The following is a 25,936-nucleotide window of genomic DNA, read 5'->3' as shown; positions in this document are numbered from 1 at the left end:
ATGACCTTATGTGTCTACGTGTCCCTATTACAGTGGGAACTTCCATAAAAGTTTATAGGGAGATGAAGCCATCTCACCATTGGTGGTGCCTTGGTGGCATCTTTTTGTTACCAATTAATGAAAGTAATGCATGTTACGTCCGAATGGTAGTTTTGTTCCTTTTTATCTAGTTGGTAAAAATATTAGGCGTTGTTAGAAATAGAAGATTTCGTATACGTTAAAGACTGGAAAATTACGCAAGATTCTCTTATTTATGTATATGATGTATCATTACAGGAAAGCAACATAATCCATTTCTAATATATGTTGTGAATGTGATATAACTACGACGTGAAAATTGTTGTTTTAAGTGTCTAAGTCAAATCTGTTGGTTAACATCTATATATATATTTTTTGAGACATATATGAATAAATCCTGAAGTTCACACTTATTTACAGGTATGTCATTGGCAATAATTTTTTTTAATTTTAATTTATAAAATGAAATTTAAAACCAAGATTTTGTGCAGAACAAAATTCCAAAAATATCTCCTTAATCAATCAACGACTAATTACAATATCTCATTAAATATTTGTTTTGTAAAATTCCTATATATTTCTTAAAATATATCCTTAATTCATTACAATATTTAATACTAACAATAAAAATGTATGTGCAAATCCCAAATTAATCTTTATGTCAATACATATTTGTCCATTTTATCTGAAAAAAAAAATAAATAAAAAGAATTATCATATTTCATAACTTATTTCCGAATCATATGTAAACAATTCTAAAATTAAGATATTTTGAAGATAATGTATACTTGATTAGCAAGATTTTTGGTACTATACTTTTTTGCGTTTTCGTTATTTGGATTTTGAATAACGTGCATGTTGTACTTAAGCAAAGAAGAAAAATGGTGTTTGGATATCTAGCGGGATGAGTTTGGGTATTAATATAAATTATAAATTATTTTATTAACTGTTAGTAAATCATCAGTTCATTATTTTGTTAACACCATCGACGTTTGAATATTAGGTATATCTAATTAAGTTTATTAAATTACGATTATAAAATAAACAAACAATACTACAGTATGCCACATGTTATATTCCGAATTTAACAATTTAAACCGGTAAACTTAAATTTTTAAACCAGTAAATCTATATAATATATAGATATAAAGGGGATATATATTTAAAATTTACAAAACATTAGTCATATATATAGTTAATCTATTAAAAATTTTACATTTTTATTATAGTTTTAAAAATATAGTTCCGCGGTGTACCGCGGGTTAAAACCTAGTTAAAAACAAATTTCAAAACGATATTTCGTATATAAACTTGGATCAACTTACAAGAAAATATTAGAGAAATATTCCTTAAGAACTTGATTAAGTCCTACGTTGGTGATCTAGTAATTGGAAGCAACAAAGTCGCTTTGAGAACTAAATTTAATACTATATATGCATAAGGATTGGGTATTTCTCACTGGCATCAAAGTCTCTAGTCTCTAGAACTAAGAAAATAGGTTCTATCTTTTCTCAGTGAAAATTATGATTCCGAACGTACGTGGCTTATACTACAAGATTGCCTTGAGATAATTGGTCACCAACCAACAAAAGAGAAAGATCCTATGATCAAGAAAAAGAAAAAAAAAGAAAGAACAAGGAGCTGAGGGTGATCCGTGTTTGTGGATTGAAAATGAGCACTTTCTATCGTTAAAGATGGTTGATGATGTGATTGTGGGATATCATCAGTTTGTGTATTTTTCTCAACAAAAAAAAGATATGTTTTGTGAGAGACTGTAGTATATAAGATATGTTTTGGCTAAGACTCCTCTCAGGCATTTTGGTCGAACACATTCAAAGCATCATTAGTGGATCCACAACCAGAATACATTTCGATTAGCGTGTGATAAGTACTAACATCCAAAGGAGTAATGCAGTCATGAACAAGCCTTGCTTCTTCCAAAGCCTCTGCTTCACCAATCACCACATAGTTTAGCTGAACCTAAAAAACCGAGGCAAATCCACAACATATACCTCATCCTACAATTTATCAACAACTTCAATGGCTTCTCTAAATTTCCTTCTTTACAAAAAGCATCAAATGACTCAATAATTGTGTTTTAAATCAAATTATAAAACAAAAGCAAAACCATGTAAAAAGTACAATAATTGTGTTTATTTAATGGAATTTATAACTCCTTAAAAGTTTGTCATTATTGTTTGTTGAGGATTCAGAACTCATATATAATATCTACACAAATTTTATTTTTGTTAGCTGCATATAAGAGGCAACAGTATTTATTTTTAGGTTTAAGGCATCATATATATAAGAGGCAACTTTTTTTAGGTTCAGCCTCTCAGAAAACAATAATTGACCCGTTGTCTGCTGCAAATTCCTTAACATCTGAAGAAGACTCAATTCGGCTTGTAACTTTCTTCACCTATAGGGTAAACAAACCAAGAAACAATAAATTCATATTCAATAATTAACAATCAAAATTGCAGCACGAAAGCTTTGTAAGTTGTAACGTAACTATAAAGTATAAATTATCCTCATAATCTTTAGTTAATTTCAAAGAAATAAAAAAGAATATTATATACAGCAGCTTACCTCTTCATCCCAATTTGTAAAAAAGTGATGAGGGAAAGACATAGACCTTGAACGATGAGTGCACATAAAATTCCTAGCCAAAGCCCCTTAAAATCAAAGTTTGTGTTAATTAATATATACATGTTTAGCTTTCAAACAAATGGTCTAGAAAAAAGTTTGAGATGAGTTAAGAGAGAATCTGAGTTGGGTAGTTGAGTTGATTAATTTACCCGACCACCAACGTGAAAGTGAAATCCAACTAACAAACCGAACGGAATTCCGACAAGATAATATGATCCAAGATTCACGGAGGCTCCTATCTTCTGCCATCCACATCCTCTAGCAACCCCTTTTAGACCGGAAGAAAAAAACCCAATAATTAAACAACATATATAACCGCTGTAAACCGAGTTCCAAAACCAGAATGGTGCATTGTAGCTAGAGTGGTTTGCATTTTACTTGCATGCAAAGAAAGCTTTGAGTATAACCTGAAAGAACGCTTTGGAAGCTGTCTAGGGAGTGACCTAAGGCAAGAATCGGCAACATCGAGGCAACATGTCTGACTACTTCCGGGTCATTACTGAGCAAATCCCCATATCTTCCTTATCAGTATCAGAACCGATCCAACTAGTATACTCTCTACGACGGAAAAGCTCAGGACCACGCGAACCGCAAGCTTAGTCCCTTTTGGATTCCCTGCTCCTAACTCATGTGACACCCTTGTGCTGCGGATTTGGACAATTAGTAATATTGAGGTTACATGATCATTTCGTTATATTATTATATACAGTATATGGTTTACTAATTATTAGTCTTATTATGACCTTGCGGCGCCACTGAGGCCAAACGGGATCATCCAGACTGTTCCTGATATATTAAGGCTGCATATATTTTCTTATCAAATTTAGTCACTAGCTAGGTAATAATAAAACTGGTTCTGAATTATGACAACGAGATAACAATCACTAATGTAAAAATATATTCTTCTTACCAGATTGCAAGAACGGAAGTTTCTAGAACCGGGTTCGGAAGAAGTCCTGACGAGAGAACCAAAAGCTCAAAGGACCACGTCTCTAAGCTGCTCAAAGCAACATCACCAAAATAAAGAAGACACTTTAAAAGGATACTAATTAAGAGAAGCAAGATTTATCAAATCTAAACTAGGTTTAGTATAGTTATTGATGGCAGACATTTTGTTTTCGGACTTACCAAACCATCATTGCAGAAGGAATAGCTAGCTTCATAAAAGGGATGATATCACGCCGAGCCTCCTTAGAGAAACCGGTCCAGGTCAGTGAGCACGAAGGCGAAAACTTGACGTAACACGACAAGAGAATGACATTAAACCAGTACGAAATGGCATTCGCCACAGCAGCTCCTCTAAACCCTAAACCAGATTTCAATACCAAGAGCCAACAGATGATCATGTGAAGACAAGTGGTGACTCCAGAAGAGACCACAACAGGAAACACATTGTTCTGCGCCTGAAAAAACCTGTTGAGACATTGAAGGAGACCGTAGGCGAAGATGCTAGGGATCATGAATCTGGCGTAACCGCGTAAGAGCCAGATAGGTGTGAAATAGATTTGTCTTGGCCGAAGAAGACGAGAAAGTGCTCTGTGTTGGCCCAAATGATGGAAAGAGGAACAGAGAACAGTGTAAGAACAAGCATTGCTCTTTGCATGTGTATGCCTAACATTCCGTACATTTTTGCCCCGTACGACTGGCCACAAGCTGTGTCCAACGTACTTGCTGTTCCCATCTGTTTCAAAGGTGAAAAGTTTAATGATCCGATTTCTTGCAGAACAAGTAAGCGCTCAGAAATATCAATTGATTATAAGTTTGGACTGTATATCATTACTAGTCGTTGTAGACATGTGGGGGTAGCAGAAATGAACAAAATCATGAATTTGTTTTGTGCTTTATATAAAAAACGAACAACCAGTTATGTACAAAACAGCTTTTCTTGTTTATTTTTGGTGTGTTCGCTTTCTCTTTAAAAATGACAAAATGTTTTTTTTTTGTTCTTGTAGGAGCATATATTTATATAGAAGAATCAAATATGCATACGCAAGACTTTTCTACCGTAAACTTTAATTGATAGAACTCCATTAGCGCGCCGGATTAACGACTACATCGATAAATGAATTATTAGATACTCTATCTAAATAACTTTGTAGTAAAAGAGTAGAATAATATATATGTCTGGCGGACCTATGTACAGGGAAGGGGGGTCAACTGACCCCCCTAAAATAGATAAATAGTTGTTTTTGCATGGAGTCAATGAAGTGTCAGTAGCAAAGTTGGTTTGTTTCCCCTAGAATGACCTCTCTAACCAGTGTTCGATTTTCCCCTATTACACCAATACAATTTTTTTTTTGAACATTTTAACTCTTTATTAAAAAAATGACCCCCCTAATTTTTATTCCTGGGTCCGCCACAGAGAGAGAGAGAGACAGAGAGAGAGAGGAGGGTTCATAGAAGAAAAAAACTGACGAGGAATGTGAAGCCAGTGACGGAGGCGAAAGAGGTGGCAATGGAGGCGGCAGAGAGAGATCGAGCGCCAAGATGTACGACGAACATGACTGAGATTATTTGTAGAGAAAACTGAAGAAGACTCACTGCAATTAGTGGCCCAGACAAGAGTAGCTGCTTCTTGACTTCCTCCTTTACTAATCTACTTTTCTTCTCTTTCTCTCCGATCAGAGGCCACGACAACGTATCCTCACTCTCCTCTCTCATCATTGCTTTGCTTCAGAGAATGTAGACTCTACTCTAGCTAGACAGGTATAAAAATTTAATTGTACTCTAGAAATAATAAAATAACTACAAAAAATTTAATGGTACTAATTTACTAGTTTTAGTAATATTTTTCAAATTTAAACTGAAGATAGAAAAAGAAAAGAGAAATGAAAGCATATAATTTTATTTAAGAAACTTATAAACAAATAAGTAGAATGTGAAATAGAATAAGCAAAGTAACATGTAAAATATTGGATAAGTTAACTAATTATGTATACTAACAAAAGTTTAAGAAGAGTATAGAGCACGTCCCTGACTTCACTTGTACAAAAAAATAATTTCTTGAGCAACAAATTTCAATTTCAAAAATAAAAGAAAGTACTACTAAAAAAGACAAAATAATAATTAAAAAGGATTATATTTCCTTTTTAACAAAATAAATTAATTAATTTTGTTTAAGGCACAATCTTATCAGTTCTCATTATAACCGTAGGGCACGAACTATCTTCATTCAAAGCAACGACCAGACCAGAATTAATGGATTTTTCAGCACAGTTGGTTAAAGTGCTCTTTACTATTCCCATCTCCCTTCCCAACATGGGTTCGACCCCATCTAGCTACACTGTTACTTGATTTTTTTGTCCATTATACTTGTTCTTTAATATTTTGACCACCACACCCTGCCTAAAAAAGTTTATAGGTCCGCCATTAGTTCAAAGTGTCGGTACTAACTACCAACTACAAATTGATGAGATGAATATTCAAAGTGTCGGTACTAACTATACCAGCTACAAATTGATAGGGGATTAATCATTTCATTAAATTTCTCAAAAAACGTGATAAGCATGGTCCAAAATATAAGATCACCGGTTCCGGTCAGTGTCACTGCAATGAATCTGAACTATAATTAGAAATTATAAGTGCAGAAATCTGAACAACATCTAACATCATTAATAATTATGAAAGTAATGCATGTCACGGCCGGATGGTAGTTTTGTTCTTTTTTTTTTATCTACTTGGTAAAAATATTAAGCGGTGTTAGAATTTAGAAAGAGAAGATTTCATAATACAAGATTGCCTTGAGATAATTGGTCACCAACCAACAAAAAAGAAAGATCCTATCAAGAAAGAAAAAAAAAAGAAAAAGAACAAAGAGCTGAGGAGGGTGAGCGGTGTTTGTGAATTGAAAATNGTACTTTGGTATTAAAAAAAAAAAAAAAAAAAAAAAAAAAAAAAAAAAAGTAGAAAGATATGGTTTAGCTAAAATTCAGAGGAAGCATCATCCCACATCTAAGGCAAAACTTAAACTGATTTCAAAACTATGTTCTTGCTGTGTTAGTTCCGTAGTGACGAAAGAAAAAGATCCCTCTAGGAGTTCAATCCTTGTTTAGGTAATTTAGTGTTTAACATGTTACAAAACTCTATTGATGCTACTAGCTAGTAGACCCTGATCCTCTAGGACTTCATTTCCGGTTATAGACCCTGATCCCCCGAAAATGAATTGGATATGGGCAGACCATGGACAACCCGTCCATTCTCACAGTCATGCTAGTAAATGATGTCTCTCAGTTATGCGGGTAATATCTATTAACAGTCATGCTAATAATGATGTCTTCTTCCGCAACAAATAAGGGAAGGACGTGTCCTGTTGTTGCTCATAACTACTCTGGTTGAGATGGAACAAATGAAAAGAACAATCCGGAACCGACGTTGATAAAATTTTTCTCTTTGATGTATCAGCTCTGAAAACCATAATTCAAAACCTGATTACAATATGACATGGACAAAGGTCTTTAAAGTTTCAGCAGTCAAAAATGTGCTTTCTAAATAAGCTATTGTTTGTCTGATATCTTAAAACATGGGTGAGGAGCCTATGCCACTTGTTTACTTGTTTTTCTTCTTCCCAGCAGATTTCTTTTGACCACTCCTCTTGAATTTTTTGAACTTGGTAGTTGCAAGTGCTTCTGCAGCGCTCTTCCCTTCCATCCTCTTTGCCATCTTGACCACACTTGACATACCTCTGACTGCAACTGCCCGCTGCTCTGGTCTACGGCTCATCATCTTGCGATCAAGTGGCCAGTATGCATACGGTTCAACCTTATCTTTCCTCCTAAGATCACCACTTGCCTTTTTGCTTGCATACTCTTTTCCTGTGTAAGAGTATCCAGACTCTGATGTCTTCATCCGCTTTTGGTTCTTCCTGGATGAGTTTCCAGAGAAACGGCTACCTTTGCTACTTTTGGCATCTGAATCTGCATCAGATATTTCCTTTCTTTTAGCCCTCCCTCCTTCACGAATGACTAGCCGCCCTTCCTCATCAAACTCTGCTTCTTCATCCGAGTCAGCTTCCCGTTTGCGAAATTCACTTGACCGAAGAGCTAATCTCGTTTTGTGCCGATCCATTAAGTCAAGCGGTTCATCATCCGACTCATCCACTTCAAGATGACTCTGGTTCCGACTTTTCTTGGATCTGTAATACGTCGCTAACATGTTAGTTTATAGATCCAAAAGCATAGCAAGACAAGATCATTGCCAAAATGTGTATATAACAACCAACCTTAAAGCGGATGCCTTAGATTTTAATAAAGAGGAAGCCTTGCTACGGCCATGAGACTCTGCATCCATGTCGTCTCCATCGCTGTCCTCGTATTCATCATCAAAATCAGAAAATATCTTGGTATCATTCCACCGGCTAACCCTGGAAGACACAAATCAAAAACAAATTAGTACTTGACCACTCAGACACTTCTATGAGACCATCTGTCGATTGAGTTGGTAAGGTACTTTGATGAAGTATCTTTTGAATGCTGCGATTTACTTATGTCAGAACCAGCTGCATATTTTTTCTCTTTACGTTCCTTGATCTGAGATGAACCAAAGATAAAATGTATGAGTGTATAACATAACAGAGGCACTGCAATGTAGACAACTTGAACATTATTAACCTTTCGTATGTTCGTCAGGAGTTTCATATGTTCCTCAGGCATCACAGACCTGACAGCTTCCGTGCCACATTTCTTAATGAGCATCTCCAACAGAAGCCTCACCTAAATTATACCAACATGACTCTTCAAAAAGGGGCAAGAATCCGCAGAATCAGATCCTATATATATCCTGCCGCTAAGTAACAGTATATACACTAGAAAGAGCTCAACAAGTATAAATGTGTGCGACGAAGTTGTGTGAGATGTGAAATTCACATTTTAGGTACCAAAGATGTCATGTTGGGCATACTGTATAGAAAGTGGGTATTAGAAACACACCTTTGCTTTGAAAAGGTTTTTCGTTCCTTCTGGCCACTTTAATAAGCCTTCAACCATGCTCCTTAAGTTTGCGTGTAGTCCTTCAACGGGTGATTTAGCCACCAAAACCTTCAACAAACCTAAATTTGCCTGTTTCCAAATAGATTGGTTGTATGTTTAAGGAAAACAGTTCAGTATGTCTGTCTCACTGATAAACAAGTGAGACAAATGGCTAACATGCAGCAACAAAAGATGTGGCCTCTTGAAAGGGAAGATAGGTTACTTACTTTTGTAATTTCTTTATTTTTTCTCTGGAGGAGAAGAAATGTTGAAGGAAGCAAATTGTAAGCACTAGCTATGAGATCCGAGAACTCATATGTCAAACGAGCTACACCCTTGACAGCAGCACTAATCATCTGAGGTTTTTCCCCAGCTAAGCAACCAACCACCTGCGACGTTTATAGCAGAGGTCTACAATCAATCTTGATGCAAAAAGGAAAAACTAAGATCCTGAAAGAATATTATTACAATGATTAGATTATACATACCATATTGAAGTACCCATGCAATTGCTCATTGTCTCCACCATTTTCCTCATCTGCATATGCATGACCAATCTGAACAAGCACGTCATAGGCTCTGCTTCTTGTTTTTTTATTTACCTGCATAAACAACAGCGACCTGAATAATGTTTCTTATACGATCATAGTTTGACACAATCAGTTTCAAGCAATGGTTCGTACCTCCTTTAAAGCAAGTATAACTTCGGGTAGGAAAGTAGAAACAATGTCTTTTCTCTCCTTTAAATCATCCTGTACGGGCAAACAAATCATCAGAATCTAAGATAACTATTTTCCCCAGATAATTCTAAAACCTATACAATAGTCATCATACATTTAGTCATAATACAAATAAATTATATAAGGTTTAGCATCTTACAGTCCTTGATGCATGAGCTAACAGGAAGTATAAACAATCAAGTTTATGGCGCTTGGCAGAGACATGGCATAGATTGTGCATCAGGTTAAGCAACTCCTCGAGGTTCTTTGAAACAAATCCATCAGAACTCTGGCGCCAGATGCATATGTAACCAAACGCATTAGTCAAGATTTGTTTGTAAATGAGAGAGCTGAGTTTATTGGTTTTCAAGGACCTTAAGACACAACATCAGTGATGTACTGTTTAACATAAGGTATGCATATATTATGGACAAACAAAATATTATCATGCCATCCAGGCGATGAAGATTTAGACACTTAGCGAATATAAAACCAGTCAGCTATGCACTAAAGGAATCAATATACATGCCCTAATCGAAGATTGTAATCTTAAGGCAGGCAAGGAAAGTAATACCTTCAAGATGATTGAAAGAACTTTGTACGCTTTCTTCTGAATTAGGCCCTTAGGATCCTGCAGTTACAATCCATATTAGTATATACCCATCGTTCTTACAATTCAATAAAAAAACTCATCTTCATGTAAGAGATAAATCACAGCCACACCAAGAACAATAAATCGTTCAATACAATAGATCAATTTACAAACCTGCAATGCAGGCTTCAGAGAACTAAATATGGTATCAACTTCTTGACCATCCAAACCAGGTAATAGTGAAACTAACAGATCAAACAACCTTGCCCTGAAATGAAATGCAGATTATAGGGTCAATATTGGCAGTAGCAACTAAGCAACTAGAAACACAAACTGGAAAACAGTACCTTAAGTTGGAAGAAGAATTTTTGTCTGTGGTGTTATCAACGTCCATCCCATTAACAGAGCTTTCATCTTGTGCAATGGCAGTTTTGGTAGCCTCTAAAAGCTCTCGCAGAGTCTTGAAAAGTAGCTTCGAAACAGTCTTTTTCTCCGCTATGGAAGCCAAGTTGCCTATCGCAGACTGAAAGTAGACAAGAACAGTTATTATAACACAAAGACGAACAAGTTCTGGTGACATTTAACTAAGTGATATTAAATTGCAACCCATCATTTTATGATGTAAGGCAAGTGAGTACCCTTCCCTCGAAGGTTGTTAATTACCTGAAGAGAACCGCCATCATCTTTGCCAGATTCATGAAATATCCTTGACAAAAGATCCAATAATTTCGGAGCACACAACCGCAAAACTTTCAAATTAGCTGCTGCATGCTGTGAATCATAACGAGCTACTGCTCGTTGCATAGCAGGACTAGCTTCATTAATAGATATTTCTTTCCCCTCAACAACTTCCTTATTCTGTTGAATCAGAATATTCAAACTGGCGCATATAATTCCACGGGTCTCAGCCTGTGTTTGAAGAACTCCACATAATATTCGCCCCAGATCGGCAAAACTCTCCACAGTATCCACGGGATAATTACAGAATGAAGGTAACAAAGCCCATAATGAATATACGAGAGAATCAACACTCCAGGATGCTCCAGGAAGACCTTGTAGCTTGAGCTGTCATCACCAACAACTAGCAAATATTAAAAAATATAAAAACAAGAATATATCAAACAGCAGGATACAATAAAAATTACCTGTTGAGCTTTTTGGCTCATTGTTTCTATCATTCTAAAAATAGTCTCTGTGAAGAAACTCAGGCGTCCTCCAACTGTGTACTGCTTCAAGATTGGGAAGAGCCAAACTTTTACCTCAGACAGATCACTAGCTTCAAGGTTTAAACGTACAACGCTCAAAAATGTTTCAGGCCCCATAGCACCAACGGCTGATCCTACACATACATGCAACTAGAGATCGCCAACAAAGATAACATCAGTCAGGACATTACAGAACATGACTAACAGAGGCAAGACCTAATACATCGACATGATTGCATCATCTCGAATCATAGAATCATTCTTTCTAACCAAATATGAGAGCACCTCCACATAACAGTACAGATATTTCATGTATCGAACTGCTGTACTAACAGCACAAGATCCCCACCAAGTCAACAAAAAGCAGAAAAAAGTTTACAAAGGAACTGTAGCCAAAAGATCAAGCATTTTGAGACTTCAATATGAAATCAAAGCAGGCCAATACGTATCGACATAGTTGCATATGCACGCAGCATTTCATTTCTTCGTACAAATCACCATATAAGTAGCCTAATATCATTACTGACGTTCTATCGTAAAGACTATTATATTTCTGCAACGATGCAGACAAAATACTATATAGTCATCAGCTGAACTTCGGGTCCAATGATGAAGCCAAGAAAAGAGATTGCAAATGACATCACTATCATTTCTAATGTAAAATAGAATCCAGCAGATGATCATTACACTCCAGGAAAAAAAAAGTACAGTTACCTGCTTCCGATAAGGAAAGCCTTCATCAGGTAAATCTTGCATATCTGATAAGTCCTCGAGGGTCTTCCTCAGAAAATATGGAGAATCGTCACCTGAAAATTGTGTGAAAGGATTAGCAAATAACTGGGCCAAATAACTCCCTAAAGGCACAAGAGTCAGAATCTCAGAAAGGAATAATATTCAACAAGAAACAAATGAAAAGTCAAGAGTAAAAATAATAGTTACCTAATTTATCGAACATCGCTGAAACAATTTGAAAAGCCATATCCCAGACTGNAGGCGTCCTCCAACTGTGTACTGCTTCAAGATTGGGAAGAGCCAAACTTTTACCTCAGACAGATCACTAGCTTCAAGGTTTAAACGTACAACGCTCAAAAATGTTTCAGGTCCCATAGCACCAACGGCTGATCCTACACATACATGCAGCTGCAGATCGCCAACAAAGATAACATCAGTCAGGACATTACAGAACATGACTAACAGAGGCAAGACCTAATACATCGACATGATTGCATCATCTCGAATCATAGAATCATTCTTTCTAACTAAATATGAGAGCACCTCCACATAACAGTACAGATATTTCATGTATCGAACTGCTGTACAAACAGCACAAGATACTATATAGTCATCAGATGAACTTCGGGTCCAATGATGAAGCCAAGATAAGAGATTACAAATGACATCACTATCATTTCTAATGTAATTTAGAATCCAGCAGATGATCATTACACTTCATGAAAAAAAAAGTACAGTTACCTGCTTCCGATAAGGAAAGCCTTCATCAGGTAAATCTTGCATATCTGATAAGTCCTCGAGGGTCTTCCTCAGAAAATATGGAGAATCGTCACCTGAAAATTGTGTGAAAGGATTAGCAAATGAACAACTAAGCAAATAACTGGTNTTCAAACTGGCGCATATAATTCCACGGGTCTCAGCCTGTGTTTGAAGAATTCCACATAATATTCGCCCCAGATCGGCAAAACTCTCCACAGTATCCACGGGATAATTACAGAATGAAGGTAACAAAGCCCATAACGAATATACGAGAGAATCANCTGCATGAAACCTGTAATCAAGCAAGCTCTCAACCGTTGCACACAGCTTTTCAATGACTGTTGGACTAGACATCCTGGCATTCAAGTTTGAATTCCGGATTCCATTGACACCTTCTCTGATCAACCTTTCGTCGATGCATGAAAATATCAAACTCTTCAATGCATCAGTTGCTGCAAAGATTGCCTCCTCGTGTTCAGATGCAAGAATATCTGCCAAAAGAAGCACAAAAATCATGTAAACGGGAGGATAAACCACATTGAGAAAGAGCAGTGTGTTTGAGAAACTCTGAAACCGAAAAAGCAGATACAACAGCATACCTTTCAGACCATTGAACACACTAGGAAGTTTAACCACACAAAGATCTCTGTTTATAGAAAAAGTCCTAGTGATCCCAACTTTCAGCAAACGTGCTGTAAAGGTCATGGTATCAGCAGATGTTTCATGTCCAGAAAACAGTCCAGCCGCAAGCGATAGCACTTCGACCAGCGCCTCAACTGGAACGTTGGCGGTTGGATTGAGACAAAGTGCATTTAAAGAGTCTATCACTGGCCTTGTAATGTATGGATCGCGCAGAATCATCAGCACCTGAAAGCCCTCAATCAGAGTAGCAATGTGCTGTTGAGACATCAAGGCCAAGCACTCTTTTAGAGTGGTCAGAATGTAAAGCACTTGCTTTGCTCCCCTGGCTCCTTCTGAAGAACCCACTTCCGAGTGATGGGCAAGGTCTAAACATCCCTGGAACATTTCTGCAATTGCTCCACTGACTGATTGCCAGGCCTGTGTTCCATGGGATTTCAGCAGGACATCACGGAGACCCGAGTTTGCTAGCTTTCTTACCTGGATTTAAAAGAAGAAAATCATCAAAGTCTGACTTAGACCCAAATCATCAGCACCTGTATATTTTTAAATTTACCTTTCCATCTGAATGGATTACAAAACTCAGCAAGATGCTGCAGGAATTAGAGAATTCGTTCTCCGTAATGGACTCAACAGTTGTGAGAAGGTGAACCAAACACTTAAATCCCGACATCAAGCACTCAGGCGTGGCTGATTCTAGATCCAGAACGTCAAGGACAAGACGCAAAGCCAACCCGTTCCTACTCAGTATTCCTGCTGAGACTTTAGGGAACACAAGGGAAAGGATAACAACATGTGGCTGGACGACATCCAAAGACGGTTGACCATCACCCGACAAGATGCTGTTCAGCGAACTGCATGTGGCCGCAAAGTAAGCAACAGGTGTCCGACTATGATTATCTTCAGCCAGAGTTTTTGATAATTCCTCGATGACGGCACATAGATGTTCATGGTCTGGTCGTTTCGACTGGGATAAACGAGAGCGCATGTACTCCCCAAAATCTTCAGAAACAGGCAGGTCAGGTTCTGAGGGTGTGAGGGACATCCTGGTTTCAATGTCAACACATAATGATTCCATAATTAGGTTCCGTTTCCTTGACTAATCCAATTGAATTCTCTACAATAGAACCGGGAAAAATCCAAATGGAGCTTGTAAGTGTAAAAATGGAGCTTTCTGAGATATTGATGAGACAAGAAAAAACATAAGAACACAAAGAAAGAAAATTTCAACGCAATACTATGCAATCTTCATAATTATCATAAGAATTCGAAATTAACTGCAGAACATATATTAATAAAAACTAAATCATAGGCAAAATTCTACAGGACCAAAGCGAGACTGAAGCGTTTCAAGAGTGAAATACAAACTCAAAAAAAAAAATTAAACTTTAGGGTTAAAGAAGCAATAAAACAAAACAGATAGAGAGAATTAAAGCTTCACAATTTAGATTGAATCTAATCACAAGGAGAAGATTTAAACGGTGGTTGGATTTTCTAACCTGAAAACAGCGAAGGAGAAGAATCGTCGTCGAGACTCCGTTGGCTTGAAGATCGATGAATAGCGACTGCGAGAGACTGCTGAAGTTTTTTATGTTGGCGCTAATGAAAGGTGAAGCCTTTTTAGTTTAGGGTTCTCTCAGTTCTCACCCAAATAAAAAAAATCAAACCAGGGTTTAAGGTTTCATACCCAAAAAAAAAAAATCAATTTTTTGTCCGGTTTTGAGATTGGTTTAACAGTTAAAATTAGGAACCAAATGTAACCAGAATTCGGTTCAACCGGTTAATCCGACCAACACGGTCCAATTTGAGACTCCTTTAACAAATTTCCCTTACACACACGCACACACAAAAATATACTTTTGTTTTACAAAGACATTGGCACAATTATAGTGAGTTTGGATCTACCAATAGATTATTTCAATCTTCTGTTAGTCTCTCTCTCACGGATCAAACTTTAAATTACAGATGATGATTAATTTGCAAGCTCACTTGGAGTTCCTCTTGGCTACAAGTCTTTTGTAAAACTTGCTTGTGCGGAAGAACAAAACAGAAGCAACCATAGAGCCGAAGAGAGCCACAGAAGCCATGATCATAAACGATGTCTTGAAACATTGACTTCCAAAGCAAGAATTGTCATCCTCAGAAGCCACCTTGTCGTAGAAGTAACCTATCACTCTCACAGAGAGTAGGTACGACCCGATGGGGCCTGCAATCGAGATCGTGAAGTAAATCGTTCCCATATGCCGGATCCCAAATATCTCTGACGTGATTGTTGGCATGAGCGACCATTGCGAACCGTAAGCCATACCGATCAAAACTGAACCAAAATAGAGACTTCCTTGTAAACCAGAGGCCACTACGATGTGGCCTACAGCCATAATACCTAGAGTTATGGCCATGAAGACAGGTCTTGGCCAGCTATGTTTGTGTAAGAATATGTCTGAGACAAAACCTGCCCCGAACCGGCCTAGAAAGTTCCATATGCTCCAGAGAGAGACCAGAGAATTGAGTTGAACCGGGGAGTAGTGAAGAGACTCCCCTATCTGTCTCATGTTGTTTATAGTGGCGAATCCGGAACCCATCCCACATAGCATTGCCACGAAGAGTAGCCAAAAGTTCACTGTGCTCATTGCTTCCAGTATGTTTGAGTCTTCAACAACAACATGATCTCCATCTGCACAAATTTGCATGTAAAAACAGTCAGTGTTCTGTTCTCATTCTGTTTAGTACTATGATGACATTGGGTGCCTAATCCATTTTTTGGCAAGCATAGGGCTCTTACCCGGGAAAATTTTCAAACTAGGGTCGAGCAAGGCAGATGTGTCGAGAACAAGAGGACGATCCAGAGGAGAAAGTGTCTGAGTTTCTTCGCGTAGGGCTCTCACCGCAACCAAGAGAGGAGAGGCCAGCAACAAAAGCACAAGGATGAAGGAAAAAATCTGCATTGACCGTGATAAACCGAGAACATTTTCAACCGTTATAATGACCATGAGATAGGCGGCTATGATCAAAGAGATCACAGAGAGACCATTCAAGTGTTTCTTCTCACTCGTGGTCACCGTTTCGTAAACTCTTACAAAAGGCATAGTCAAGAAGATGACAAACGTCGGTACTACAGCCAGGAGAAGAATGAAAGTAGCAGGGTTACCTTCACCTCCGCAGACCGCGTGGTACAACTGAATCAGAATTGCTCCACTTAGACCTAGAAATCCCTGAAGTTCAAAGATGAACACATTTAGAGAAAAATGAGTCAGTTTTTTGGATATGCAATCATTAATCATACATCAAACTGAGAGTATACAACAAAAGAAAAGACTCAAGTGAAACAGACTAATCACAATCTATGATGCAAACAAATCTGGATTCAAAGATGAGATCCTCCAAATCAAAGCTAGAGAAACTAAGCTCCAAATCAAAGCTAGAGAAGCTAAGCTCCAAAATCAAAATTTGAAACTTTTTTTTTTATTTACTGGTCATGTAAAACAGTAAAGGTCTAATTTTTCATTTCAAAATGAGATTCTACTTGAGAAAGACTCCTAAAGCACACAAGATCGAGTCGAATTCAATGCGTGATTGAGTTTCCAACTTCACCCAAATTGATAATTCCTTAACAAAGTTACAATCTTTTTATTACCTGCATAATGCCAACAGCAGTCCCACCGTAATGAGAAAAGTTCCGAGCAGCCGTGACAACATTAGCCGTATTGAAAAACGGCAACGAGTGACCAGCCAAGAAGACGAACAAACACATGAGCGGCACAGGCGGTGGTGCAATCAACCCAACAACCGAAGCCCAGATAAAAAAGAAGCCAATAAACCATTGAACCAACCCAACGAAAACCACAACCCAAGGACCACCACGACCGTGTAGCTTAGAAGTCATGGTCGTGTAAAGGTATCCGGAGATGATACCAAAGGTACCACCAATGTCTTTGAAGACAGAAACGAAATCAAGAGTAGATTGGTCATAGGATTGAGATGATTTGAGGATAGATGAGTATATAGCGAATGTGTATGTAGCTCCGCTAAAGCTTTGAATCCATATGCTCGCTGCTGCTGCTACCCACTTCGTGTTTATTCTCTCCCTTTTTCGAAATTGAAAGCTTTTTTTTTTTTTTTTTTTTGGAATGTTTATGCTACTAGCCAACTCCAGCTGTATAACCAAATCTCAGGTCTGAAACTGATGATGTCAAATGGAGAAGTATTCAATCGCCCTTTGGACATCGCGATCTTCGATCGAGACTGAGTTAAAAGAAAATTTTGATTAGCCTTTTTAATTATGTGTTGCTCTTGCGGTACCTAAAAGGTACAGTTAAGCTTATACACGTTTAATCATATTATATTAAAAAAAACAATTTAATAATACAGTACTTATCCTTTTTATGTATTAAACTGAGAGAATCAAATATTAGAAACCAAAATTTCTATTTTTGTAAGCAAATTACATCACTTACATGTGTTATGTTTGATATATATATATATATTTTTAAGATAGCCATGAAATTTAAATTGAACTAAAATCTTTGAAAATTTTGCCTTATAATTGAAAAATTATCCGTAACAAATTATTAATCTATATATAAAAATAGAAATTTTGGTTTCACAATATAAAAAAAATATATATGGCGGTCCTATTATATCTTTCAGTATATAATTCACAACCCACGCTTTTTACAAACAATAAAGATTATTATCTTTTGAAATGTGAGGGAAGAAAAAAGCCACAAAATAAATGGATAATGAAGCCACGATTGAGACCGTAGGTTCGTTCAAAGAGATTACTTCAAGATCCTCTTGGCCACAAGCCTCGCATAAAACTTCCTTGTGCGGAGGAATAACACAAGAGCGACAAAAGAGCCAAGCAAAGCCATGGCTGCCATTATCATAAACGAAGTCCCAAAACAATGATTCCCATAACAAGAATGATCATCCTCAGAAGCTACCTTGTCGTACAAGTAGCCTATCACCTTCACTGAGAAAAAGTAGGAGCCAATCGGACTAGCTATCGATACTGTATAGAATATAGTTCCCATATGACGAACCCCGAATATTTCAGATGTTATTGTCGGCATGAGTGACCATTGTGACCCGTACGCTAAACCGACCAACAAGGACCCGATATACAGGCTTCCTGGCAAACCGGAGGCCATGACACTTTGACCTATAGCCATAAGTCCTAGAGTTATGGCCATGAAAATTGGTCTTGGCCAGCCATGATTGTGTAAACAGGCGTCTGAGATGTAACCCGACCCAATCCGGCCTAGAAAGTTCCATATGCTCCACAGAGACACCAGAGCATTAAGTTGGACTGTAGAGTAGCGAAGTGACTCTCCCATCTGTCTGATGTTGTTTATCGTCGCGAGTCCTGAACCCATTCCACATAACATCGCCGCAAATAGAAGCCAGAAGTTTTTTGTGTATATTGCTTCGAGAACGTTCATATCATTGGTCATGACAACTTTAACATCTGCATGTTGATTGATTGAAATTTGTTAGAAATTTCATTTCGAGAAGTATAACTAAACTAACGTATATATATATCATTCGTCAATTAACAAGAGTCAAAACTAAACTTTACCGGAAGAAGTGTTGAGCTTAGGAGAGTCAAGCAATGCGGTTCCCTCGGTAACCGGAAAATCCAAAGACAAGAATCTCTGTTTCTCTTCACGATGTGCTCTAACCGCCACTAAGAGAGGAGAGGCGAGCAAGATAAGTAGAAAGGTGAAAGAGCATATCTGCATAGGCTTTGACATCCCAATGACATTTTTGACCAATATGACGACCATAAGATAGGTGACGATGATCAATGAGATGGCGGAGAGACCGTTCAAGTGTTTCTTGTCCCCTGCGATGACTGTGTCGTATGTTCTTACGAAGGGCATTAACACCAAGATGAGGAGTGAAGGTACTACGGCCAAAAGAAGAATGTAATTCGCTGGATCACCTCCACAGAAGATGTGGTACATTTGAACCAGAATTGCTCCACTTAGCCCAAGATAACCCTACATTTTAAATAATAAACACATAATTATTTGTGAAGAGAATTATATACATAGTAAGTAGGAACTAGGAAATATACATGTATTGTAATTAATCTACCGATCTATCTTAACTAGTGCCTAGTTATCTACAAGACTACATCAAAACTTATTTTCACTACTAGTTCGACCTAGTTTTAATATATATCTACTAGCTCGATATAGTTTTATCTTAACTACTAGTTCTAATTTTATTTTAAATATACCTACTAGCTAGCTAGTTCCTTTCTCCAGCTAATTAGTATGTCGTATATTTATATATATGTTCTTTCTATATGATAAAAAGAGCAGAAACTGTCCAAAACAAGAATTAATATAAATCTTATTCTCCAAGTCTTGAATATGTCCTACCTTCATAATCCCAACGGCCGTCCCACCATAGTCGGAGAAGTTACGGACGGCGGTGACCACAATAGCCGTATTAAAGAAAGTCTGACAATGACCGGAGAAGAACGTGAACAAACACATCATAGCCACCGGAGGCTTTTCGATCACTCCTGACGCAGCCATCCATATGAATCCATATCCCACAAACCATTGCACCAGCCCTACGAATATAACCAACCATGGTCCACTAAAGAAGCGACCGCTACCACTTTTGCGGCTTGCAACCGCGGTGTAGAAGAGGCCGGAGAGGATGCCTACGTTTCCTCCGATGTCTTTGCAAACGGAGACGGTGTCAAGAGTAGATTGGTCATAAGATTGAGATGTTTTGAGAAGAGAGGAATAGATTCCAAAGGTGTAGCTTGCTCCGGTAAAGCTTTGTATCCATATACTCGCTGCCGCAGCCACCCATTTCGTGTTTGCAAACTCCATCTATCTCTCTTTTTCTCTCCTTCTCTATAACTATCTATCTGCATCGATCAAAATGAGCAAACGTTCTCTTAAAATGAAATTAAAGTCAACTTTAAATTTAAATGTTTGTACATATAATCGTGGGCGTTCTTGGTTTGGTTAGACCATCGATAAACCGGATTAATTGGAGCTCCCACTTCACACTTGCACTCCAAGTCTCCAACTAGACTAAACCATATTTAACCGATATCAGAAACCCATAACTATCGTTGTGCATTGGTTTTGATTTCCTAAACCAGGGTACCTGAATCGAGTATGGGTCAACTCAAAACCAAATCTGAAACGTCCACCATGTGAAACGAGGAAGTCCTTTATTTAATTATTTTATACAAGTAGATGTAATGCTGTATAGAGGAGAGATCAATTAATGGATAGTCTATGCATTATTTAATCAATTTATATACATGAGTTTAATTAAACGTGACCTTTTTTTTGTTAGATAAATTACACTTTCGTACATGACAAGTCGTTCCTCCATCATATTTTAATGTGACTATAAAAACGAGACTTGTAGCTGCTTTGTATAAAAGTCTTCGCAAATCGCTGACAACTATACTAGATAGGCAAATCTTTCAGCAGCAACACACAATCAAATAATAACTTAACTAATTCTTTCTTTACATTATTTGCCAAATACAGAAAACGAAACTACTCTAATGATAGTAACATGTTGCCAGGAAACGAACTCAGCCGGTTACCTTGCTCTTGGACTACACCAACTCATCCTTTCGTGAAAATGTAATTGTGATGCTGCATTTAATCACCATAATCGGTAAACAACGGGAGGCTGTATCATCAAGGATCTACAAAATCTTGGACTGCTGCAAAAATACCTCATGCCGAAACACCCTTGGAGCTCCGCTAAAGCTTTGAATCCATATATATGCTCGCTATTGCTGCTACCCACTTCGTGTTTATTCTCTCCATTTTTTCGAAATTGTAAGCTTTTTTTTTTTTTTCGAATGTCTACGCTACTAGCCAACTCCAGCTGTATAACCAAATCTCAAGTCTTGAAACTGATGATGTCAAACGAAGAAGAGAAGAAGTACTCAATCGCCCTTTGGACATCGCGATCATCGATGAGACTGAGTTAAAGAAAATTTTGATTAGCCTTTTTAATTATGTGTTGCTCTTGCGTTACCTAAAAGGTACAGTTAAGCTTACACACGTTTAATCATATTATAAAAAAAACAATATAATAATACAGTACTTATCCTTTTATGTATTAAACTGAGAATCAAGTATTAGAAACCAAAATTTCTATTTTTGTAAGCAAATTACATCACTTACATATTTTATATTTGATGTTTTTATATTAAAAAACAGCCATGAAATTTATTTTTAAATTGAAATAAAATCTTATATTTGGACATGAAATTTTACGTCAAAAATTAAGCGAAGCCAGTAGTTGAAAATCAATCTACAAAAATATGTAATAATTTGCTTACAAAAATATAAATTTTAATTTCACAATTTTTTTTTAAAAACGGTCGGTCTTATCCTATCATATGCCTTTCAGTATATAACTTACAGCCCACACTTTTTTTTTTTGTCAACATTGGGCCACAACAGACCGGCCCATTAGCATAATCCCTATATTTGTAAGAAGCGGAATTCGATCCTTGGTATAATGGTGCCTTGTGCATTAAGGATTTACCTTTGGTCATTGCATTAATGTCATTTCACACAGCGTACACTTTTTACAAACAATAAAGATAGAATATGAGGGAAGGAAAAGGCACACAAAATGAATGAATAATGAAGCCACGATTGAGACCGTAGCTAGGTTCGTTCAAAGAGATTATTACTTCAAGATCCTCTTGGCCACAAGCGTGGCATAAAACTTCCTTGTGCGGAGGAATAACACAAGAGCGATAAAAGATTCAAGCCATCTTGGTGTCGCTCCACACTCCAACCTTACTACAAAACTGTCTATGCCATACCATAATACAAACATTTATTAAATCACAAACAAACCGTTCATTTTATAAACCCAATGTTGAATATAGAGCATGTAATAGCATGAAGCCTTCCACCAAATTTCAGCTGAATCGCACTTTGTTTCATCGACCAAACGTTGTCCTGAAGCAGCCATCTCGGGCCAGTCCGTGCTGTCCGTACATAAGTGTTGGTGCCGAACGACACCAACCCAGAAACCACGACCAGAGTCTCCCTTGAAGCTCTTTTTCGCCACAAACCCTATTTTTCACGACTAACGATTTTCTAATCGATTAAACACCAAACATCACGGCTTACCTCGCTAACAACCATGAGAATGTCTCCTTGACTCTCCCAATCCACCACCAAGTAATCACATCTTTCCCCACACACATATAGATGATGGATCTCCCTTCTCCTTCTCCTAACTCTCCTCAAGGCTCTTTTTTTGCTCTCAGGATCAAAATCACAACATTTCTCTATCTTTTTCTTTCTCTCTCAGAAGCAATAAACACCACTCTCCTCCAAAGAAAAGAGGCTCTTCAAACACAAACCAAGTTAAACCGAACGATTTCCAAACAAACGGCACAATCATCAATTTAGTAGTGTCGACCATCACCCTCTTTGGTATCGATCGATACCCACCCTAAATTGGGTCCGAGATGTTATAATTCTCCCTCTCTAACAAAGATTGTTTTCGAATATGAACACACCTCCATCGAAGATGTGGTACATTTGAACCAGAATTGGTCCACTTAGCCCAAAATAACCTTAAATATTAAATGGAAAAACACACATGCAACACATAATTATATGATTGATTTTTCTTGACTGACTATATAGACTTGAAACTTGCGAGAAAAATATAATATCTCTTTAATTGAAAATTAATGATTAATTATTGTGACTGAGAGTCTGAGACTAAAACGAATTAACTAAAAAATAAATAGTTAACACTTATAAGCTAGGGTTGTAATTTCCCAACCCAAAAGAAAAGATAAAAAAAGGTTTTCAAGTGACTGAAATAAAAAAATCATGTTAAGCTTGATTTGATTCTTCTTGCACTGTGCAAAATGCAAATCAATGGCATTGAGAGTTTTTTCTTCTCGTGTTCGCTTCCGTCTTCGCCTGAATGTAAAAGAAAGACACTTCTCTCCCTATCTCTCTCTCTCTCTCTCATCTCCGACCTTTCTCAGGTACACAATCCGATTCCTCGGTGTATGGTTTGTGCTGTGCAATATCCTAAAGCTTCTTTATTTTCCAATTCCTCTATATATAGTTCCTATTCAGGGATTACTATATATCGACTCTGTCCAATTGCAAAGATTATATAACTTCACCATAGTTCTGTCCAACTCTTGCTGTTGATATTAGACTACTATATAGTTCGTGCAAATACATATAGCAAAAGTAAAATTAACCCACTATGTTCCTAAAGCAAAAGTAGAGGAATAAGTACATTAGTTTAGTATGATTTGTGCTCTACAGCAATGCATGTGTTTAGAAAGGAATATATATCCTAAAGAATGAATAAATCTAAAAAGGAAAAAAGAATGATCATCTGTTCTTATTGTTGTGTACAGTTGCTTTTATGGACTAAAAATCGACAAGAAAGGTTTTATATATCAGCACACTTTGTAGGTGCATATCCGAGCCTCGACCTCTTAGTATCATAGAGTATATGAAAGTTCTGCTGCTGATAGTTTCCTATGATTGAAAAGGCTGATTTAGGAGTTCCAAGAATTGCCAAGCAAACCAAATCTTCAGTCAACCATATGAAAGAATTCTCAGTCGGGAAGTTCCAAACCGCGCCATCTGCAAAGGCAATCCCTAGCTCTGGCAGCTGAACGTTTTCGATGCCAGACATGTTGAAGCAAGGATCTAGGAGTGGGAAATCCCTGTAGACAGGGTACTTCCCTTTTGCTTTCTCTGCAATCTTGTTCTTGATGAATTCATATGCAGGTTCTGCAAAGTAACTTAAGGTTGTACCCGAATCTATGATCGTTCCTCCACCGCCATCTGATGAGATATTCCATGTCTCTTCAGGTATGTTTACAACTTCTCCCCCGACTAGAATGGATTTGATATGTACGTAGTAGAATGTGTCGACGAGGTTTTCTTTCCCGGCGACAAAAGAAGTGAAGTTCAGATTCGGGTGGCTCAACAAATCCTTGTCTTCCCCAAAAATCATTTTGCTACTAACGTTGGTGTCGCTGTTTCTATCGACTAGGCAATAAGAGAAGGAGTGACCATAAAGAGACTGAAGCTGCGAGGAAAACGAAAGCGGGCCTCTTCCTAATCCAAGCAACCCTGCAGCACCATGGAAGAGACCTCGGTTCCAATGACCACAACCGAACATCATGTTTTCGACATTATACAACTCTGAGCTCCCTCCACTTGTCGTCAGGTTAACCGTGAAAGTCTCGACTGCAAAGTCCCCAGTGGTGTTGGAGCTATCCCCATACCAGTAGTAGTAAGGGCATGATTGATTATCTGATTTGCAGGGCTTTGGAGAGTCGGCTGGTGATGAGACTAGGTTGCATCTTGGGTCATTGCAAGTTATGTTCTTGTAAGAAGCAGAGGCTGTAGGGTCATAAAACGCACCGTTTTGTTCGAAACAGTCGTAGCAAGGCAAGCATTGAATCCAGTTTAGGTCACTCCCTGTGTCAAGAATCAAGGAGAAGTGTTTTGGTGGCGAGCCAACCAACACGTCCATGAAGTACTCGCCGGAACCAAGAGTCATACCGGACTCAAGCGTCGCCACCAACTGACCAGATTGATGCTCCTCCACCTGAGAGGCAACGACTTCTTTATTCATCTTCTGCTTCTTGACAGTGTTTTGGTTCTTCTTCTCCAAAACCCTTTTGTGAAGCGTTTGGATTCTAGTGAGATCTCGGAAACTGAGCTCAAGAACAGAATTTGTTGTTGTCTTCTCTGTTTCGTGCTTAGGAGTCGTCTCCCGGCGCTTTAAGTGAAACTTCACCGTCTTGTTTTCTCCGGTCCGTTCCTTGGTGGGTTGGTTCTCAGGGGCAGAGAAGCCGCAGTCGTTGCTTGAGGAAGAAGAAACAGAGCCGAAGCGCATCGGATTTGGAAAGTCAATCCCTGAAAAGCCCGAGATGTTCTTCTGCTCATTGTTACCAGAGAGTCCTCTTGAGTCGCCGGAAAATGCTGTGACGAAGAAGAAAATAAGACAAAGAATGAAACTTTGTTTGGACAACATCAGGAGATATGCCTTGAGAACAACCGAAAAGAAATAATAAGAAATCGCCGGCGACGATCAAACTTGGAGTCGCCGGAAAAGAAAACTGTGCTGAAAAAAAAAAAGTAACAGAAGCAGAAGTTGCTTTTTTTTTATTTTTGTAAGAGAGATTTGATTTGGTCAGATTGTAAAGTTTTTTTGATTTTGAAGCTTGGAGAGAGAGAGAGAGAAAGAAGAAGAAGAGCAAAGAACAGAGTAGAGAGATGTGGTGAAGTCAGAATACTGATAAAAATAAAATAGTAATTGATATTTTGTTGACTAAAGTCATCTTCTTCTTCACGCGGTTTCATATCTTCATCATTCTTTTTTTTTTTTTTACCGTTTCTTCTCTTTTTATCATCGTAATAAAGAGAACAAGAACATTAAAAGGGTTAGTTTTATTTTCAAAGGAAAATTAGATTCTATAAACAATTAAATATGAATAACCCATATATAACAAAGTGAACATTAAAAAAAGTTTCTAATTAAGTCAATTACGATATATTACTTTAAAAATTAAGTTAATGCAAGTTTTGGTGATAACAAAAAACGAAAAATAAGATCTCTCTCTATTGCACGTATTGGTAGTTG

At 37.6% G+C, this 25,936-nt stretch overlaps 4 protein-coding genes and 1 pseudogene across 7 annotated transcripts; all 5 read right to left on the bottom strand.

Annotated features, from left to right (window-relative positions):
- On the bottom strand, nucleotides 2,354–5,468 carry LOC104784175 (annotated as a pseudogene).
- LOC104781823 (RRP12-like protein) lies at nucleotides 7,039–14,905 on the bottom strand. 4 transcript variants are annotated; one of them, XM_010506589.2, is made up of 20 exons: nucleotides 14,776–14,905; nucleotides 13,833–14,322; nucleotides 13,237–13,756; nucleotides 12,922–13,128; nucleotides 12,086–12,136; nucleotides 11,861–11,952; nucleotides 11,087–11,296; nucleotides 10,605–11,006; nucleotides 10,289–10,464; nucleotides 10,116–10,209; nucleotides 9,924–9,980; nucleotides 9,510–9,638; nucleotides 9,314–9,382; nucleotides 9,119–9,232; nucleotides 8,858–9,019; nucleotides 8,592–8,720; nucleotides 8,274–8,375; nucleotides 8,113–8,192; nucleotides 7,886–8,026; nucleotides 7,039–7,798 (listed from the first exon to the last, which is right to left on the bottom strand). In XM_010506589.2, exons 2-20 carry the CDS (start codon nucleotides 14,319–14,321, stop codon nucleotides 7,213–7,215), a joined length of 3,810 nt encoding a protein of 1,269 aa, XP_010504891.1. In that variant the 5' UTR covers nucleotide 14,322; nucleotides 14,776–14,905; the 3' UTR covers nucleotides 7,039–7,212. The 4 variants fall into 4 exon arrangements, with proteins under 4 accessions (XP_010504891.1, XP_019100431.1, XP_010504890.1 ...); XM_010506588.2 differs by having other exon boundaries at nucleotides 7,213–7,798; nucleotides 13,833–14,450; XM_010506587.2 differs by having other exon boundaries at nucleotides 7,213–7,798; nucleotides 13,833–14,393.
- LOC104781820 (protein NUCLEAR FUSION DEFECTIVE 4-like) lies at nucleotides 15,167–17,564 on the bottom strand. The gene is made up of 3 exons (XM_010506586.2): nucleotides 16,911–17,564; nucleotides 16,059–16,488; nucleotides 15,167–15,950 (listed from the first exon to the last, which is right to left on the bottom strand). The coding sequence occupies exons 1-3, from the start codon at nucleotides 17,157–17,159 to the stop codon at nucleotides 15,262–15,264; spliced, it is 1,368 nt and encodes a 455-aa protein (XP_010504888.1). The 5' UTR covers nucleotides 17,160–17,564; the 3' UTR covers nucleotides 15,167–15,261.
- Nucleotides 17,997–20,150, bottom strand: LOC104781819. Its single transcript, XM_010506585.1, has 3 exons — nucleotides 19,666–20,150; nucleotides 18,855–19,278; nucleotides 17,997–18,743 (listed from the first exon to the last, which is right to left on the bottom strand). The coding sequence occupies exons 1-3, from the start codon at nucleotides 20,128–20,130 to the stop codon at nucleotides 18,055–18,057; spliced, it is 1,578 nt and encodes a 525-aa protein (XP_010504887.1). The 5' UTR covers nucleotides 20,131–20,150; the 3' UTR covers nucleotides 17,997–18,054.
- On the bottom strand, nucleotides 23,510–25,493 carry LOC104781818 (aspartyl protease family protein 2-like). The gene has a single exon (XM_010506584.2). The coding sequence runs from the start codon at nucleotides 25,325–25,327 to the stop codon at nucleotides 23,726–23,728; it is 1,602 nt and encodes a 533-aa protein (XP_010504886.1). The 5' UTR covers nucleotides 25,328–25,493; the 3' UTR covers nucleotides 23,510–23,725.

This window comes from Camelina sativa, chromosome 4 (genome assembly GCF_000633955.1).
Source record: "Camelina sativa cultivar DH55 chromosome 4, Cs, whole genome shotgun sequence".
NCBI lineage: Eukaryota > Viridiplantae > Streptophyta > Magnoliopsida > Brassicales > Brassicaceae > Camelina > Camelina sativa.
The sequence above is the reverse complement of the archived record's forward strand: the minus strand, read 5'-3'. Positions and strand labels throughout refer to the sequence as shown.

Excerpts from the sequence above, each read along its gene's own strand:
- LOC104781820 (XM_010506586.2), bottom strand. The coding sequence starts at position 17,159 with ATGACTTCTAAGCTACACGGTCGTGGTGGTCCTTGGGTTGTGGTTTTC. Across the intron at positions 16,489-16,910 it reads CTGCTGTTGGCATTATGCAG|GGATTTCTAGGTCTAAGTGG; the intron begins GTAATAAAAAGA and ends TTTGAACTTCAG. Across the intron at positions 15,951-16,058 it reads TAGTTTGAAAATTTTCCCGG|ATGGAGATCATGTTGTTGTT; the intron begins GTAAGAGCCCTA and ends AAATTTGTGCAG.
- LOC104781819 (XM_010506585.1), bottom strand. The coding sequence starts at position 20,130 with ATGGAGTTTGCAAACACGAAATGGGTGGCTGCGGCAGCGAGTATATGG. Across the intron at positions 19,279-19,665 it reads CGGCCGTTGGGATTATGAAG|GGTTATCTTGGGCTAAGTGG; the intron begins GTAGGACATATT and ends TTTAAAATGTAG. Across the intron at positions 18,744-18,854 it reads TAAGCTCAACACTTCTTCCG|ATGTTAAAGTTGTCATGACC; the intron begins GTAAAGTTTAGT and ends ATCAACATGCAG.
- LOC104781818 (XM_010506584.2), bottom strand. The coding sequence starts at position 25,327 with ATGTTGTCCAAACAAAGTTTCATTCTTTGTCTTATTTTCTTCTTCGTC.
- LOC104781823 (XM_010506588.2), bottom strand. The coding sequence starts at position 14,354 with ATGGAATCATTATGTGTTGACATTGAAACCAGGATGTCCCTCACACCC. Across the intron at positions 11,007-11,086 it reads TGAGCCAAAAAGCTCAACAG|CTCAAGCTACAAGGTCTTCC; the intron begins GTAATTTTTATT and ends TGGTGATGACAG. Across the intron at positions 9,233-9,313 it reads TTATACTTGCTTTAAAGGAG|GTAAATAAAAAAACAAGAAG; the intron begins GTACGAACCATT and ends TTGTTTATGCAG.